Source organism: Lontra canadensis, unplaced genomic scaffold (genome assembly GCF_010015895.1).
Source record: "Lontra canadensis isolate GAN:19392208 unplaced genomic scaffold, GSC_riverotter_1.0 scaffold66, whole genome shotgun sequence".
NCBI lineage: Eukaryota > Metazoa > Chordata > Mammalia > Carnivora > Mustelidae > Lontra > Lontra canadensis.
Genome location: NW_022631060.1, coordinates 10728398 through 10746500, shown reverse-complemented (window position 1 = coordinate 10746500; position 18103 = coordinate 10728398). Strand labels below are relative to the sequence as shown.

Genomic DNA, 18103 nt, shown 5'->3' with positions numbered 1-18103 from the left:
CATGTCAGGATTTATTACAACACGTTGTTTCCAAATACAAAAGAAGGGGACAGGACAGGGAGCGGAGTGTGGCCGCGCTGGGGGAGGGGTTCTGGGGCAGGAGCGGCCGCCCAGTCCGGAGAGACTGGGAGCTGTGCGGGAGGGGGGGGGCCCTGCCACCTCCCCTCCGCTGGACCTTCCAGCAAGTGTTAGGAGGGGGCGGGGCCCATTCTGGGGTGACCCCCCAATGCCAGGGCCAGCGGCAGGGTGAGAGGGTGGGAGGGCTGGGACCCGGCCCCGCCCTGCCTCAGGCAGTGTGTGGAAGTGACGGGGGAGGGGCTCGTGCCAGGGCCCGGTCCCCCCCCCAGGACAGGAAAGGGGGTGGCTGGGACAGGACCTCCCCCCACATTGCAGCTGCTCACTTTGGGGTGACCAGTGCCTCAAGAGCAAGAGCCCCCCACACTCCACGACAGAAGTCACAAGAGATGCTGGCGGCCCTAGAGAAAGGGCAGAGGGCAGAGAGAGGAAAGGACAGGGGCTGTGGGACCTGCCTCTAGAGTTTGGGGCCCAACCAGTGGCCCCAGACCACTGTCTCCTGGACAGCACAGGGGTGGGGTGTGGAGGTGGGGACCAGTGCATCCTCCATACCCAGGGTCACCTCAGAAACCCAACGCGATAGACAGACAGAAGGCAAGTTTACATAATCAATCATAATAATAATAATTAACCAATAATAAATACTTAAACCTCTAATCCATAGATTGCAAACACAACGATGATAGCTTATTTTCTTGGGGAAAGGGGTGGGGACAAGGGGAACAGGAAGAGGACTTTTGCTTAAAGGAGGGTGACGGGCACAGGGCCACAGGTCAACGGAACAAACGGAAGAAACAACTACACGGGCAGCTGCCCCCAGGAGTCAGTCCCACCCAGCTGCCCTCCTGCCAAGCCCCTGGCCTCTTCCCAAGGCGACCTGCCCCCGCACCCGGGACTTTAGGACATCCGAAGGATGTCCTAGGATATCTACTCCTGCCTCCAAAAGCCACGGGTCCCAAAGACCCAAGAGGGTGTGGGGCAGGGGGCAGCTGGGGCATTTTCCTTGCCTTTACCACCAGGAGGTAAAGGACCAGGAGGGCCCCCCCCCCCGGGGTCAAAAAGCCATCTGGCCTTCACCTTGAGGACACCAGGGAGGCTGCAGAGGCAAGAGCTCCCCAGGAAAGGGGAGTGTGGGAGGGCTCTTCTCCAAGGACTCCATGGGGCTAGGGGCAGGCATGGGGGATACCTGCCATCTGGCCACATCAGGGGTCTTGATCTGCCTGGAGACCGCTCTCCCAGAGCTAAGGACCCCATCCCTGGGAAGCCTAAGTGTCTGCCAGGTGCTTACCCCCCTCCCTCTGCAAGGCAGCTCCTCATGGAGACCCCCCACTTGCAGGAGCATATCCGAATTCAGATCTGGTCTGGGGCCTGGGGCCTGGGTGGGGAAGAGCCCAGAACTCGAAATCCATCCGCCCTGTGACCCGGGGAGCCAGCGCTGGCTAGCCCAGCATTCCTGGCCTGACACCCCCCGGGGCCGAGCTTCTCCTGTTGTCTCCCACCTGGAGGGTGGCGCTAGGCAGCTCTGTAAAGCGGAGAGAGGAGAGCAGCCTGGATGGAACAGTCCTGCTGAACCCATGGAAGGACGTGGGCTCAGGCAGGAGTGGGGGCCATTCCACTTCCATCCCTGCCTGAGGACCCACATAATCTGACACCCACCGAGCCCCTATCCTGTTCTAGCTCCAGCCCCTCCAAACACCCTCACCTCTCTAGGCTGGATGCCAGTCAACACCGGCCAGGAGAGGGGCAGGGTGGGTGGTGGGGGAGGCAGGTGGTTGGGGGAGCCTCCAGTGGGCAGAGCCACCTCAGCCACACCCCAGCTCCTGGGACACTTCCCCCACCTAGACTTTGGTGCAGAGCCCAGAAAGGAGCAGAGGAGGAGGAGCAGAGAGGAGGGGGGTCAGGGAGGGACAGGGAGGTTCTGCGGCTCAGTTTGTGGCAAAGTTTTTTTTTCTCCTTTTTCCCCTTTTTCTTATGTAAAAAGTGCACGAAAGCTCGGCAGCCTCTTTGCAACGGTCAGCAGGGTTTCCTGGGGGGGGGGGGGGGGGGGAGGGGACCCCAGGCCTGGCACCCCAGCTTGGGACTGAAGGTGGCCTCATATTGCTTAGAAACGTGGGTTTCAGTTTAAATACCAGACAGTAAAAATAGAGGTCCGAGGGCCGCCCGCACTGTTGCCCAATCGTTGCCAGAATGAACAGCTTAAATAAATAAAAAATCGAAATATTTACTTCTTGATAAAAATCGCAGTAAAACCATTTACCTTTCTTTGCATTATATATAATATATATTTATAGTGGGCCCGGCTGCCGGTGGCCCGGGCCAGGGAGCCGAGGGCAGCGGAGCGTCGGGCGCTGGGTCCCCCGGCCACCGTCAGGACACCTCGATGACCTCCACGCTGCCCGAGAAGCTGGCCTGCTTGCCCAGGGCAGCCAGCTCCTCGCCGCGCGCGCGCCCCTCCACCATGCCCTCCTCGAACTCCATCTGACAGCTTCGGCGCTTGAACTGCGTCTCCGGGGCCGGCTCGTCCGGCCAGCCGGTCCGCGCGTCCCGGGCCTCGGCCCTTGCCGCCTCCCGCCGCCGCAGGTCGCCGCCCCCTGAGCCCTGCGCGCCCGCCCGGCCGAAGGCGCCGAACCGTGCGCCGGCCGCGCCCTGCGCTCCCTCGGGGCGGAAGCACCAGGGCCCGTCGGGCGACGGCGTGCCGGGGGAGTCGAGCGGCGGCGCCCAGCCCCCGGGGCCCACCGGCTGGCCGGGGCCCGGCAGCCCCGGGGCCGACAGCGCCGAGAGGCCGAGCCGCGGAGTCTGCCGCGAGGCGTCGCCGAAGTTCAGGCCGAGGCCGTGCGCCGGGGAGCGGGCCGGGGAGCCGGCAGAAGGCCGGGGCCGCCGGCGGAGGCGCGGGCGCGTCTCTGACGCCGCGTCTGGGCTGTCGGGGCCCGGGGAGGGCAGGCCCAGCGCGCCTCCCGACGGGCTGTCCAGCTTGCACACCTTGGGGGCCTCCCCGGGGTCGGGGGGCCCGGGGTCGTCGGGCCGCCGGCTGGGGGCGTAGGCCGACTTGATGTCCAGCGAGAAGGAGCGCTTCAGGCGGTTGGTGTCCTGCAGGCGGTCGGAGGAGAGGTGCAGGCCGCGCAGGCCCTGCTGCAGCGCGCTGGTGGCCGGGGCGGCGGCGGCGGCGGCGGGCGGCTCCCCACCGGCGCCCGGCGCGCCCTCCCTGGCCGCACCGGCCGCTGCGCTCCCGGTGGCGGCGCTCTCTGAGGTAGGTGGTGGCAGCGGCGGCAGTGGGGCCGCGGGGCCCGGGAGGGGCTCAGGCGTCCCGGGGTGGGGCGCCCCGTCTCCCTGCAGGGCGGCCAGCAGCTTCAGGCTGCGCTCGTACTCCAGCAGCTGGCCCAGGAAGTTGAAGTTGGGCGAAATGGATGGGCGCCGGTCCTTCACGAACCTGGGGGGAAGGGGGCTGCTTTGAGACGGGGCTCCCTGCCCCTACCCCTGCCCCCTGCTTCCCCTTCCTCCTGCCCCCTATGTCCCCTCCCCCTGTCCCCCTGCCCTGCCCCCACCCCTCCTGCTCTCCTCTGCTCTCCCTGCCCCTCCCCCTTCCTCCTGCCCCCATGTCCCCTCCCCCCTGTCCCCCTCCCCTGCCCCATCCTTCCTGCTCCCCCCTGCTCTCCCCTGCTCCACTGCCTGCCCCTCGTCCCTCCCCCACCCCTGCTCCTCCCCTCCTCCAGCTCTCCCCCTGCTCTCCCTGCCCCCCCACCCCCCTCCTCCTACTTCCTCTCCTCCCCTCCTTCTGCCCCTCCTGCTCCCCCACCCCCCTGCTCCCCCCTCCCCACACCCCCTGCCCCCTGCCCACACTTGGGCATGCAGCTGATGTGCCGACCCACCCAGGAGCGCTGGAGCCCCGTCCTTCAAGAACCTGGGGGGAAGGGGGCTGCTTTGAAGCGGGGCTCCCTGCCCATCTCCCCTGCCCCATGCTTGGGCACACAGCTGATGCGCAGACCCATCCGGGAGTGCTGGAGCTGGGCTTGGTCTCATGCCACTGCTAGTGGTTGGAGAGGGGCACGGGAAGGGCCATCTCCAGCCTTAAACTTCTGGGCCCAGGAAGAAAGGAGAGGCTACCTGTAGGCATCATCTGAGGACATGCCCATGGTCTTCATGATGTAAGCAATGGCGATGGTGGCGGAACGGGAGATGCCAGCCAGACAGTGGACGATGACCGGGCAGCTGGACAGCTTAGCTTTATCTGGAGGCAGGGCCGGAGCGGGGGGGGGCGGTGAAGGCTCAGGGTGCAGGGCCCTTCCCTAACCCCAGCAGGGGACCTTACTGGCCCCACCGCCCACAACCCCAGCCCCACATCTCAGGCCCAGCAACCCCCCCCCCAGTCACTGACCCTCTCCCCTGCCTCCTGCCCCCACCCCTCCAGGAGATGCCTGGCACTGCCCCCTTCCCCAGAGCCTCCCCACCGCCCCTCCCTCGCCCACTCACCGATGAACTCGATGGACTTGTCCAGCCAGGGCAGCAGCTTCTCGCAGTAGCTGTCGTTGACGGGGACGCGCATGAACCGGCTCTCACAGATGAAGTCCGGCTTGGGGCATGAGTTGCTGGCATTGAGGACGTAGCTTATTCCATTCTGGGTCATCAGGTCCTGGAGGGGCGGGAGGACAGGCTGGAGGAGGGGGTGCCCTGGAGGTGGGAGCCCCTCCCCCCTTCCACCTGGACTTCTGAGCCTCTGGCGGGGGTGGAGGGGTGGGGGAGCTGGGGAGGCTGGTCACCGCAAGCGCCACCCGCCCCCGCCGCCCGAGGTGGGCTCCCAGGAACCTTCGGGCTGCCTGGGCAGCGCCTTTCCCTCTTCCCTCATCACAGTTTGACAACACGGGATTCTTTCAGGGCTGCCCGGGGGCCAGTGACATCAGCTGTTCGGCATGCGGGCTCCACCGCCTAAGGGGCTGGGAGCTGCCTCTCCACCGGTGAGGCTCTGGTCCGGCCCCAGTCCCCAGCCCAGGCTTCCCCCACACCACGCTCATCCACCCCTCGCTGGCTTTCAGCTCTCTTCTTGCCCCCCTCCCCAAACCAGCCCTGGAACTGCTTCTGAGCTCCGGCCTCTGCCCCTTTCCAGACAGCCAAAGCCCAGCTGTGGGCACACCTTGTTCAGGACGTCTTTCTGCGAGCCCAGGTAGAGGTGAGGCAGGATGCGGGTCAGGCCCACGCTGGGCACAGGCAGGCAGGGCTGGGAGAGGCTCATGGGCAGCAGGGCGGCTGGCTTGCCCTCACAGAGGCCAGGGAAGCAGGAGGAGAAGGTGGCGAAGCCCCCTGCAGGAGGAGTGGAGATGTGGGTCAGGCGGCCCGCTGGCTGGGTGCGAGAGCGAGCCCCGGGCACCGACCGTCCCTCCATCTTGGCCGCAGCCTGGACCCCCTGCCCCATGCGGTGCCAGGTGGTGAGACTCTGGCCTGAGCACCAGGAGTCAGCTCGGGGTGTCGGAAGGCTGCGCTCACAGAGTCGAGGCGCGTGCTGGGCGCATATACAGCCTGTCCCTACGCCCGCATTCCTCCCGGGACTAATTAGGAGCTGCGCCCGCCAGGACGCCGCTGTGATGCCCATAAACGTGGGCTCGAGGTTGCAGGCTGGCCCAGCACGTGCAGGGCTGGGGAGGGGGGCAGCTCAGACGCCATGGAAGGTCCCCGTCGAGGGTGTGGCTCTTCTGTGCCTGTGGTGGCCAGGGGCCAGCCTGGGCCTTCCTGCCTCTCCCCCGGGGCTGACGCAATCCCTCCCTGATGCTAGTTGGCTGGGAGCCCCTGGCCAAGCCTACGTACGTGCCAGGACCAGGAGGCAAGGGCTTTGGAGGGGGGGCCCTCCTGCCCCTGGGCATGTTGTCACCTCCTGGAATTGGCACAGCCTGCAGGGCACCTGTGCTCCAGTTTGGGCTCGCTTCTGCCCAGAGGACAGCACCAGAGGACAAGGAGCAAGCAGGACCTGCAGCGGGCACGCATGCGACACGTGGCTGGCAGGTGCCTACTGCCTTCCCTGCACCACCACGTCCTGGGCCACAGGTTAGTGGAAGGAGCCCATCTGCCAGCCTCAAAGACCCCAGCGGGAATCCCTAGTATATCTCTGACTCCGTGAGTGACCACGGGCGGGACTCACTACACCTCTGGCCGGTTTCCACAGCCAGCCTGCCACATAGCACAGTTGTGAGTCTCGACAGAGACGGAGGCTGTGAAGACACACGGAGAACTAAGCGGTCCGCGCCTAGGCAGCTGGGTGGCTGCTGGCTCCTGTATGGTGAGATGACACTCCCTGGTGGCCACTCTGGGGCAAACCACACTTTTGGGGACATGAGGCCTGTGGACATTCCCTGCCCTCCCTCCGTGGACGGATCCACTACAGAGTTCAAACGGACAGATGCCCACCCTAGTGCCCACCTGGGATGAGGCACGGGAGTGAGGCGGGGGCCCAGGCCATGTGAGCCCCAGTGCTCTTTCCCTGTCTGCAGACACAGCTGGTGCCTGACACCTGGCTGATTTCCCAGGACAGAGATGCCTGGTGCCCTCGGCCTTCACCCCTGGCCCAGCTCCATGGCCAGTTTGTACAAACCCCCAACCAGAGTGCGTGCCACGAGCGTTCCTTGTGCCCCCAATAACGGCTTGCCTTTGGTGGGGGGCAGGGTGATGGGGGGGGGCCCTGCAGGCTGAGGGAGTGGAGGCAGCTGCCTTGGAGGAGAAGCTCTCCCTACCTCGGCAACCGCTGGCTGGACACGGAGAAATGGCTGTGAGCACAGCTGACAGGCAGCGCACAGGTGAAAGCTGCCCTGCTGTGGGGGCTGGGCTCTTGCTTATGGGCCAGAGCCCCGGGGTCCCCTGGGTGTTCCTGCTGGAGGACAACGCCCCCCACCCTAGGAGATGGGAGGTTTGCAGGGTCTCTGCCAAAGACTCTTCTCTACCATATGCCTCCCGCGCTCTCTGGGGGGCCTCACCCAAGCCGAGGGCTGGGCTTATGCCACCAGCAACTTCCCCTACAAAGGGGGATCTCTGGACAGGTGCAGACCTGCCAGTTTTGACTGCAACCCCTCAGGTAAAGCCCCACAGGTCTGCCTCCCCTTCCGGGAGAGCCAAGCAGCTTGTGATGACCCCGACAAGCCCCCCACCCGGGCCAAGGGCAGCAGAGCCTGTGGCCCCACCCCTCCAGTGATGTCAGGACACCCCCGCGGGGCTCCGTGTTGCTGGAGAGGTCCACCCTGTATCAGTGGCAGCAGGCCCGGACCCTCAGGTGCTGGCACTCCTCGCCGGGGTGGGGAGGGAGGCGCCCCCATCCCCCAGGCATCCCCAAGGGCACCTTGCTTCAGGAGGGACATCCACCTCCCTCTGCCTCGCAGCTTCCCAGCTCGCGCCGCCGCACGATGGAGCCGCGGACTCGCACAGGAGCTCGCGCCCAGGACCCACCGACCGCACCGACCGCTCGGGCCCCCGGGCCGGCCCTGCGCCCGGCCGCGCTCCCTCCAGGCGCTCTCCTGCCCACACGCCGGCGGCGCGCCCCGCAGGCCCCCGCCCCGCCGCCGCGGTCCCCGCGCCCCGGGAGGGCCCGCATTTGCCCGCCCCGCCGGCCCCGCGCACCCTCCGCGCAGGGGCCGCTCCCGCCGCGACCTCCGGCCAGGGTCCGAGGGCGGCGCGCGCGGGGTCGGGCCGCGGGGGCGCACCGAGCCTGCGCCGCGACCGCAGCAGCCCGCATTCCGCAGCAGCGCGCACCCGGCCGCCGCCGCTTAAAGGGCCAGGCTCGCCTTCCGTCCCCGCCCCGCCGGACGTCACGGCCGAGCGGCCTGGGGAGGGGGCGGCGGTCCCGGCCGGTTCCGTACCCCGCGCCCTGCCCCACCTCCCTCCTCCGCAGCCGCCAGCCCGCCCGGTCCCCGAGAGGCCTCCCTCTGCCCCCGGCCGCGACGTCCTCCTGGCGCTCCCCGGCCCCGCCCACCGCGGGTGGGGTCCGCCCCGTCTGGCCTCCGCGGAGCCCCCTCCCCCGGCGCTACGGACCTCGGAAAGTCACTCGCCCTTTCTGGCGGAGCAGCATCCCCCGGTCCCACTCAGCCTTGCCTTCCCGTTCTCACCGGCGGCCCTGCGCTGGCCTCAGGGGTGGGAGCTGCGGGCCAGGCTCCCCGGCTGTCCCCGAGTCCGCCTCCTGACTCGGTGCCGCTGTGAGCCCTTCTCATGCCGCGGTGGGTCTGGACTTCTGTCTGGCTTGGCCCTCAGGGAAATGGGGTCAAATACTCTACCCTCGCAGGGAGGGGCTGGCAGGGAACAAAGAGCAGGTGCAGGCCCGGAGAGTTGAGCGCACCAAGTGGGGCACAGCCAGTGTCAGGTGAGCCCTCCTGGCACATCGGAGACCTGCCCTATGGCTGCCCTCAGCGTGAGGAGGTGAGGAGGTGAGGAGGTGAGGAGCCACAGCCTCCGGAGGAGACAGCACCAGAGGTTCTGGGCTTTCCTGGGCAGCCTGGGGGTCAGGGAGGGCGCTGCTCTGGGTCCCGTTTCTCAGACTCGTGGAAGGCCTGGTGGCTCCCACTCCTGACTAGAGAGCATGGGCGCGCGCGCGTACACACACACACACACACACACACACACACACACACCAGGACACCCCCTGAGAAAGCCCAGAGCCTCTGTCCTCCCTCCCTCTTCTCCCTACCTGCTCAGCCCTCAAATGGAGCCCGGGGTTCAGTGGTTGAATCAGAGAGTCTGCAACTCTGTGGCCTCTGGTCCGAGAGGTCCCCCACACACACACAAACCCACGTCCCACCGCACAAGCAAGCACAGACCACCAGCCTCCCAGAGCCACGCATAGATGCAGACACCCTCTGACTGTGTAGACCCAGACGCGTGCGTAGACAGCAGCACGGACACCTGCCACCACACGGACCCACCCGTAAGCCTCCCATGGGCTGTGGTGAAGGTCCATGCTCCTGCTGGGCACCAGCGCCAAAGGGCCAGCCCTCTGCCCACGGACCACCCCACAGCATGCCCACACGTAAGGGGAGGCTCAGGGCAGACGTGGTGACTGTACGGAGGTGTGCAGTGGTGGGGAGGTTGCTGACACCCTCTTCAGCCCTCTCCATCCTCCACCCACCGGTCACGGCCCCTGGCTGCAGAGGCCAGGGGCAGGAGTGCCCCCAAAGGCCCCAGACCCGGGCAGGGAGGGTGCACCGCCCAAGACAGGCCAGCTCAACCCATCCCTGGAACCTGGGTTGTGTCTGGGAGGTGGGTTCTGCAGAAGCGCCCCAGGCCCTGCCAACGGGAGGAAGGAATCATCAAGAACCAGGGTGGGGCCTGTGTGTGTGTGTGTGTGTGTGTGTGTGTGTGTGCATGGGGGCCTTCCCAGCCTCCGGGGTGCCTGGGCTGCTTCTGGGGACCAGGAAGCCCCACAGGGACCTCTACTGGTCCCCAGCAGGGGCCGGGCATCCTGGGCTGGCTGCAGCCTTCAGAGGCACTCCCTGTCTGGGACCAGTTCTGGTCAGACTGCAGTTTGCAGAGGACAGGGGCTATGCCTGGCCCCATCTTGGACAGCTGGAGGGCCAGAGACTCATCTCGGCCTAGAGCCCTTCCCTCCTCTCTTGCCACAGATGGCATTTAGGGCTTTCCTCCTGCCTACCTCTTCACCTGCTAGGGGCAGGGTAGGCCCATGCTGGAGGGGTGCTAAAGCGTGCGGGTCCAGGGGAGGGGACAATGGAGCCTGAGAGAACTCCAGTTACTGAGACAGCGCTCCCCCCACCGACGCTGCCCCCAGTACCTGATGGTTTCTGGGCTCAGAGAAGAGAGCAGAAGTGGATCCAGAGACTGACTCCCTCAATGCCCCCCCCAAAGCTAAGCTCCCAGTGAGGAGAGGCAGTGAAGAGAGGGTGCCCAGAGCCCCCTGCCCCGGGGCTATCTGGAGCTCACCCGTGAGGATGGCCACGCTGTCGAAGCAGCCGTCCAGCTTGCTGAGCAGGATGGAGAGGAAGCTGTCCGCGGCCAGCACGCTGGCGTCCCGTGTGCTCTGGTCATAGACGACCACGTCCTGTGGCTCTGTGGCCTCCACCTGGAGGCCGTAAGGGCAGAGGTCAGGGCACTGCTGGGCACCTGCCTGATGTCCCCATCCCCCGCTGCCACCTGCTGCTACCGGTCAGGCTGTGGCAGGGAGGGGCTGCTGCCTCCTTGCCACCTGGAGGGGAGGGCAGGCTCTCCGCCACCCACCCATCTCACAGCTCACACCTGGATAGGTGTGAGCGCCCAAAGCGACACAGGCAGGCCCTCAGAGCCAGCAGGAACAGGGGCTCGCTCCTCCTTGTGCCCGCCCTCTCACACAGGCACCTCCGCTAAGGACAGACATTGCGGGCACCCACGGTGGGCCAGGCCCCCTAGGATAAGATGCAGTGAGTGTAACCGGGTCCTCCGGCACACATGGGTGGCCACGGTGACAGGAAGGTACACATGCCGTCGGGGTGGCTGAGGCCAAGGGAAAACCATCCCCAGGGTCACTGGGAGGCCATTTCAGCACTTCTGAGGGTGGCGTGCCTTTGGATGTGGGCAATTCCCCAGCCAGCGATGGGAAACGTGGGGGCTGCTGTAAGAGCCCCTCTTCACCCAGGAGGCAGCTGGACGTTGGGGCTCCCCTGCCCTCTTCCCATCCTGAATGCCCAGCCTGGGGACCAGCTGCTGAGTCGCTTTTACTCCCAGTGGCTACTGCCCTGCCCCCCAAGCACACTCAGGCCCTAAGCCAGCTGAGCCGCCAACCCTGGGTCGATGATGTCACCAGCAGCCAATGGGATTGCGCTCTGCCTGGCAGTCCTCGCTGGGGGTGAGTAATCACCGGGTTCCCTCCCTGAGGCTGCAAGGAGCTCGCTCTGGCCTTGGTGGGTGTGGGGGGGAACTCCCCGTAAGCGGCTGTGCCACCTGGGTCCCCTCACATCCAGCTCTGCTGGCGCAGGGCCTGTGACCGAGACCCCTCCCCAGCTCCGGGCGGCTGGCCATGTCACTCCCCCACTGGAGGTGCCCCTGCCTTCCCAGGTCAGGGGGCCAGTGGTCCCTCCCAGTGCTGGACCTGATGCTCCTGGCTAATAGAGACAGGATTGTCCCCTGCAGGTGACCTGGGACATTAATGGGGGAGGGGCATGGAGAGAGAATTCTGGGTCACTCAGAACTCCAGGGAAAGAACTGGGGGGCTGGGAACATGGATGCTCAGCGTAAGCCTCTTGTCTCCCCCCATCTTCCTTTGGGTTCTCACAGCACTCGTGTATGCCTGACCAGCTGCCATCTGGGTCCACTGCCCCTCTAAGCCCTGGCCTGGGCCCCAGGGACACCGTCCAGTCTTACATGGGGAGACCTCTGCTCTGGGGCTGAGTGAGGACCTAGATAGGGTCACCAGGCTGTGGTGGGAGGGGCTCATCTCTGAGGAGATGGGCTCTGCAGAGGGCCTCCCTGGGGAGGAGCATTTGTGCCTCCAAGAGGAAGCTCGGGGAGGGGGGTGGGAGCTGCCTGCCAGGCCCAAGCTAGCATTCTGACCCTGGAAGCCCCGTGTGGGTTTGAGGGGGGGTGGTGTGGCCAGCGGAGGGCCCCTGTGTACCCAGCTGAGGAGCTCTGCCCTGGCCCCTGGAAGTGATGGGAGCCTGGGGGGGGAGGGGGGGGGGGCGGGACAGGGCGTAGGGCGCAAGGGCTGGTACCTGGCTGCGCGCGGCCGGCTGGATGAGCTCGGCGATGGTCACCTTGCCCTGCTGCAGCCGCCGCTTCACCAGCTTGGAGCAGCAGATGTTCACTGAGCTGAGCACGTGCCAGCTGTTGTACTCCACGAACGAGCGGCTGTCGATGACCAGCGGTCCCCCAGGTCCGCCCCGCAGGAGGCTGGCCAGCTTCTTGGCATCCATCACCTTCCGAGGGAGTCGGTCCCCTGCCATGGTGGGGCAGGGGGCAGTGGGGAAGGGGTGAGCCCTGAAGTGCCCAGGGGCTGCTCCGCAGGCCGGGGATGTGACCTAGAGGGCAGAGGGCCCGGGCATGATGCCAGACCTGCAGGGAGAGGCAGATGGTGAGCGGGGCTGTGGGCCCCCACAGTGGGCACCCGGCCAGCACCCCAGGCAGGGCTGACTTCAGGAGGGCCTGTGCTGGGATCCAAGGGCACCGGAATGGCCAAGCCGGCAGGCGCACGGGGGGCCCTACCTCGCCTGGGGTGAATCAGCAGCCCCTCTGGCTCCACGAAAGGCGAGTCCCCAGACATGCGAGGTGGGCGAGATGGGCCCATCGGACTGGGAGAGCGGGCCCCAAGGGTCCCATCCGGCACTGCACTGTGCAGGCCACGGCGACAGCCTCCCAGTGGGACACAGCAAGGCAGATGGGGGACCCCAGAGAGAAGCACGGGCTGGACAGGGAGGAGGGGCCTGAGGACCCCTCCCCGGGCCCTTGGGTTCACGGACACTCACTTGATCTGGAACCCTTCATTCTGCCCTCAAGGCTTCTGTCATCCCATTGCTGGGATGCCCCCACCCCCCCACCCCCACCCACACATCTTCTCCAGAACTCTGGGCCGGGCAGGGTCCAGAACCCGCTCCCTGCCCTAGTACACTGGCCCCCTCCAGCTGTGTGCAGCGCCATCACTCCCTGAACTGACCATCTGGACCCCGAGGAAGGGGGGTCCGGGCTGCGTCCACACACGCTGCTGGACTCCTGGGGCGGGTGCCCAGGCAGGGCCCCGGGGGGGGCAGGGGGGTCTTGGGCATGGAGGTGGGGCTCCTCCAGGGCTGTCGATGTCCCAGTTCCGCAGCCTGAGCCCTAGCGCCTGCCGCCAGTGTCTGTCTCCCTGCAGGAGCTTGTCACATGCTCACTGAATGGAGCCGGCAGCATGGCAGGCTGTGTCAGGCGCACTGAAGGCCTGAGGTTTACGGGGACCCTTCTAGGGGCTGGTAGGTCCCAGGATGGGGTGGTACGGATGAAAGGCAAACTAGGTGACACAGATGTAGGACCCTTGGGGTGCGGGGACTCTCAGCATGGCCTGTACGAGCTCTTGGGCTGAGGGCTGTGTGGAGGAAGTAAGAGGGACCCCAGATCCTGGGGCTGAGACCCCTCTTGCGGGTCTGGTACTCTGGCCTCTGCCACACACCTCCCACCCCCACCCCACGCCCCACCTGCCCTGCCACCTGCCAGGACCAGCCTTTCCTAGGCCCACCTCGCTACCCAGTCCACCAGGATGCGCAGCGTGAGGGTGCTGACTTGACTTTAAAGATGGGCAGATGGAGACTTGGGGAAGGGGAGGGGTTAGCCTTGGGTCACCCCACGGGGACTGGTCAGGACCCACAGGCTCTACCACTGCTGTTCACGCGGGGTCTTCCCTCCACCGCACCCCTACCCAGCTCTGGCACAGGAGAGGCTGGGGGGCAGATGTCAGAGGACGACCCTCTCAGTAAGCCCCCAGCCTCCAGCTGCGGCAGTTGAGGCCTCCCAAGGACACTTGTCCCTCTTCAGGTGGGGTGGGATGGGGACGGCGGGCTTCACAGAGAACCAGGTGCCAGGCAAGTGTAGGCCATGCCTGCTGGCCATGGGCAGCCTTAGGTTGGGCCCCTGGAGCTGGCCCAACGGGAAGTGGCCGGGATGGCCCTGGCCAGAAGGCAGGGCCCCGGGATCCCGTTCATAGATGCCCGGCTCCCCGGGCAGGTGCCTGGGCTCCTCCACAGTGGGGGTGAGGCCCAGGGTGCAGCTGGGGCCGCTATCCCTCCCAAGGGCCAAACCAAGCAAGGCCAACAGCAAAAGGGCCCGTCTGCCAAAAGGGGTACCCCACATGCCGAGGGGGCTCTTTGCCAGCTGGGGGCCTGTCTGTGGAGTCCGCACCTGCCTGGGCGACCTCCCCTGCTGAGGGGGCCCTGTCTGCTGTGGGGGGTCCCAGCCTGTGTGGTGAGGGCCCCCAATTCTATTCCTGTACGACATGTTTTGAGAAGCTACTGAGTTGCCATCTGCACCTCGTCAAGACTGTGGCAGACCGGCCGCCCCTTCCAGGCCCCCTGCGTGAGCCTCTGGCATGGAGGCCTGACCAGGAGCCCAGCGCAGAGGCCCAGTCCCTGGGGCAGATGCGTGGGGGCAGAGGGCACTTAGGTGTCCCATCAGCCAGGCGAGCGCTGACTGGCGCCCACCTGAAGCGAGAGGCGGGACAGCCCTTCAGGGCAGGGACAGGGAAGGGGCTGAAGGGAGGTCCTTTGCCCTCCCTGCAGTCACGGGGCACAAACACTGCCCTCGGATCCCTGACTGGCTGGGACTGGGGCTGGGGTGCGGAGAGGCGCCCGCTCCCTCTGCAGGGCAGGAGGGAGGCGGGCTCAGGACGAGTGTGGGGAAGAGCCCAGCAGGACGGTGGGGGGCGGGGAGGGGCGGTGGTAGAGGGCAGGGAGCGGGCTGGAGGGTGGGCCGATAAGCTCCCCCCGCCCAGTACCTGGTCTCAGCCCCACCTCCCTCAAGGAGCTCTCCAGCCCCATTAACCGCCATAGTATTGTTATTTGCAGCCGAGGGGGACTCATTAGCAAGTTAGCGCCTCCGTCGTTGCCATGGCGACCACAGAGGCGCCCGGCAACCGCTGTTCCTGCGGCACCAGCTCGGTGCCGGCTGGCGATGCGGCCGGCGGCCCACTCCTGGCAGCCTGCAGGTGCCCAGTAGCTGGGGCCTGGCGTCACCAGGAGACCCAAAGCCCAGGCGTGACATTCCTGCAGCACCCCCCACCCCACTCTGCTCCACCCAGTCCCACCCCTCCTTGCTTGCCGTGAGCACCCATGCACACAGGCTCCCACCCTCCTGCCTTCGGGGATGCCTTCGCCAAGGGTCCAAGGTCTGGCCCAGGCGCACCTCCTGCAGGGGCCGTCTGGCACGGAGCTGGCCTCCTGGGAGTGGATCTAAAGCTCCTGGGGGCAGACCCTCACTTGCTGTGCCCGGATCCGGATCCGGGGCCCAGAGCTCCAGCGGGGCTGGGGGGGGAGCTTAGCACAGTCTCAGGCTGAAGCATGCGGCTAGAACAGGCAGGGTGGGCACAGAGGACACAGACCCTGCAGGGTCTTGGGCCTCTCTGATTTCAAGGACCCACTCCAGGTTCAGCCCAGACCCCATTCTTGGGAACTGAGGGGACACAGCACCTATGTCCTGCTATTCCAGAGCCTGGGCGCCAGTGGGACAGAGGTGGGAGGGAGGCACAAGCCCAGGGACCCCCATCACAGGGCTCGTCGCTGAGGAGACTGGGCAGTTCCTGGTTGGAAGGCCAGAGGCCCCTCCGCACCTGCCTGTCCCCCCCCCCCGCCCCGCCGGGAGGCGGCAGGCATTCACCCCTTGTCCAGGAAGGCCACATTCACGGCACAGCCTGGCTTCTGTGCCGCGTGCCAGGACGTGACCCTCCACACACTGTCCACACGCTGTTGGCTCACCTCTTTCCCATTCTCCATGCCGGCCCCTCGTGCAACCACTCACATGCAGACGTGTGTGCTCATGTGAGGTCACTGGGCTCAGTCACTCCCACCCTCTGCACGCCGAACTCCCCCAAACCCCGAGACACCCGAACCCCAGGGACAGCTCCAAGATCTCATCACACCGAGGGCTCCCTGGGCCTCCATGGGGCACGTTCTTGTCCCTGAACAAGGGACATGCGTGACCAGAAAACTCCCTGTTGACGGCGCCTTCACCAACGTCTCCTGCTCCGCACCTAGTGACAGGGAACTCACTACCTCTGGAGACGACTGTCAGGACTGTCAGCCATGGGGGACAGTGGCTCTCCCTCAGAGAGGTGTCCCCAGCCCGAATGGTAACTGGCATACACAGGCAGGCCCTCGGGAGGACCTGGCCGTGGAGGCCCCCAGAATGCTGAGATGTCCAGCTCTCTGTGACCCAGTGCATGGTTGGATGCAGAAACGGCTACACAGAGAGGCCAGGAGAGAGACTGATTGGTGGCTCACACCAAGTCAGCTCATTTTTCCCTCATCTGCTCTCATCAGGGACCCCCAAATACTCTAATCCTGGCCCCCTCATCTCTCTGGGCTGAATGGAAGAGGGTCCAAGCTGACCTTTACTCCATCCCCTCTGTGATGTGGCAAGGCCAAGCAGAGCCAACTTGGTCTGGGGAGGGCACGGGCCTGGGAGACAGTAGGGTGGGGGCTCTGCCCCCTCGGTTCACAGGGGTCTGGGCAGAGCCTGCGGGAGGAGGTGTCCACATGTGTGTGATCCCTTCGGAGGGCAGGACCCTACACTTCTAGGTCTCCCCTGCTCCCGACTGGGTGGTTCTAGCCCTACCAATCTGCAGGACTTCTGTCCGCCCATGTTACGCACCTGGGCCGTCCTGGGACATCCAGCAGTCACCGCCCGGAGCGGGCCAGGCAGAGGTGGACACAGCCCATGCAGGCTGGGTGGTCAGAGTCTGACCCATGTTCCTCTGGCTGTGGCTTTGGCTCCTTCCTCTCCCTCCCTCTAAGCTGCACCCTCTGGAGATGCAGCCAGGATGCCCTCTGGCTTCCACAGCCCTGTGGGCCCTCTGTCCACTTGAAACACCAGGGCCCCAAGGTCAGCCTTGGCTGGAGAGGAGAGGATGCTGGGTAGGGTTCTGGAGCGGTGGGTGACTTCCGGCATCTTTCTGCACCCCTGTGCATGGAGGCCAGCATTCCTGGGGGCAGCCTCTGGGGCACAGGAGCCTTCTGGAGGGAGGCTGAGGGCAGCAGGGGACTAGAACCGCCCAGCAACGGTCCTGGAGCCCTTGGCCTACTGCCACGGGATTCAGTCAGACTTTAGGATGAACCCCACGCGAGCTGCTCTACCAGGCAGAGGCTCATTAAACATCTGAGCGGTGAATTCCTGGGACGTCTGTCCTCCCTGAGCAGGGTGGGGGCGCGAGCTGCCCTTGGAGCAAGGTTTGAGGGAGGTAGTGGGGAGTGCACGGACCCTCCCTCGGACCCCACTCAGACCCCCAGGGGCAGGGGGCTCGGCAGGAGATCACTGCCCCCCCAGCCTGCAGCACCCCCACATCCGCCCCAAGCTGCAGCACAACACTAGACCCTACCACCTCCGTCCTCCACCGCACGGGCTCCCCCTGCACCCCGCAATCCCCGCAGCACCCAGGCCCCCAACCCCCACCCTGCAGAAGCCGGTACATTTCTGCAGCAGGAAGTCAGGAGGTAAATAGTCCCAGGAGGGGTGACCTGACGGGGGGGGGGGGGGGGGCTGGGCCCACTGCAGCCCCATCGCCTCCAGGCCAGACTGTAAGGTACCCCTCCCCGCCAAGGTGGGCGGACAGGCTGAGGGAGCCTGCTTGCTCTCAGCCTGGCAGTGCCAGCCCCTCCCCCAGCACCCGCCGCTGCCTCTGCAGCCGGCGGCCGATGGTCTTTATTCTGCAGAGGCCCGAGAGGCACCCTGAGGTGGGGGCCCCCGCGGAGGCCCCGCCACACAGGGGACATGGATCTGCAGTCCCTCCCCACCGAACGCGGAATGGGCCCTTTTCTGGGCCGCCCGCAGGCTAAAGCCCTCCGCTCCTTTGCTCAAGGCCTGCATCCCCAACCCGCGGGGGCAGGGACGACCTTCTCCAGTTTGGGGCCAACATGGCGGGGTGGGGGGCATCCTTGGGTCTGGGGCTCTCGCAAGGGTCCATACAGATCCACGCTGGATCGCAAGGGGCCAAGGCCCTGGGTGCTCACTGCATGCCCCTCCCCCCCGAAATAAGGAATTTCGAGGAGAAAGGCGACGAAGCGCGGTGGGGGGCGCGTGGCCCCGGCCGGGGTCCACCGGGCTCTGCGGGAGGCGCGCGAAGGGCTTCCCCGGCCGGTCCGCGGCGCCCCCCGGAGCCGGGTCGCTCACCTCGCGGCCGCCTCCTCCTCCCGGGCGCCCGCCGGGTGCAGCCTCCCCAGCGCTCCCGATGCAGCGCCCCCCGAGCCGAGCCCCTGCCCGCGCCCCGCGCGTCCCCGCTCGGCGCCCCCGCTCACCTCGCCGTCGCTCGCGTCCGGGGCGCACGGGGACCCGCGCCCGCTCAGCGCGCCCGCTCGGCCGCGCCGCCCATGGGCCCGGCGGGGGCCCGCGCAGCCGGGGCAGGGGCCGGGGG

At 66.5% G+C, this 18103-nt stretch overlaps 1 protein-coding gene across 3 annotated transcripts; it reads right to left on the bottom strand.

Moving 5' to 3' along the window:
• Positions 1-1627: 1627 nt before the first annotated feature.
• Positions 1628-18092, bottom strand: DUSP8 (dual specificity phosphatase 8). Of its 3 annotated transcripts, none has more exons than XM_032879790.1 (7): positions 17988-18092; positions 11775-12072; positions 9973-10111; positions 5201-5367; positions 4543-4702; positions 4177-4300; positions 1630-3502 (listed from the first exon to the last, which is right to left on the bottom strand). In XM_032879790.1, exons 2-7 carry the CDS (start codon positions 11961-11963, stop codon positions 2443-2445), a joined length of 1839 nt encoding a protein of 612 aa, XP_032735681.1. In that variant the 5' UTR covers positions 11964-12072; positions 17988-18092; the 3' UTR covers positions 1630-2442. The 3 variants fall into 3 exon arrangements, with proteins under 3 accessions (XP_032735682.1, XP_032735681.1, XP_032735680.1); XM_032879789.1 differs by having other exon boundaries at positions 1632-3502; positions 11733-12072; XM_032879791.1 differs by lacking the exons at positions 9973-10111; positions 11775-12072; positions 17988-18092 and adding an exon at positions 7666-7791 and having other exon boundaries at positions 1628-3502.
• Between the last annotated feature and the right edge of the window lie 11 nt (positions 18093-18103).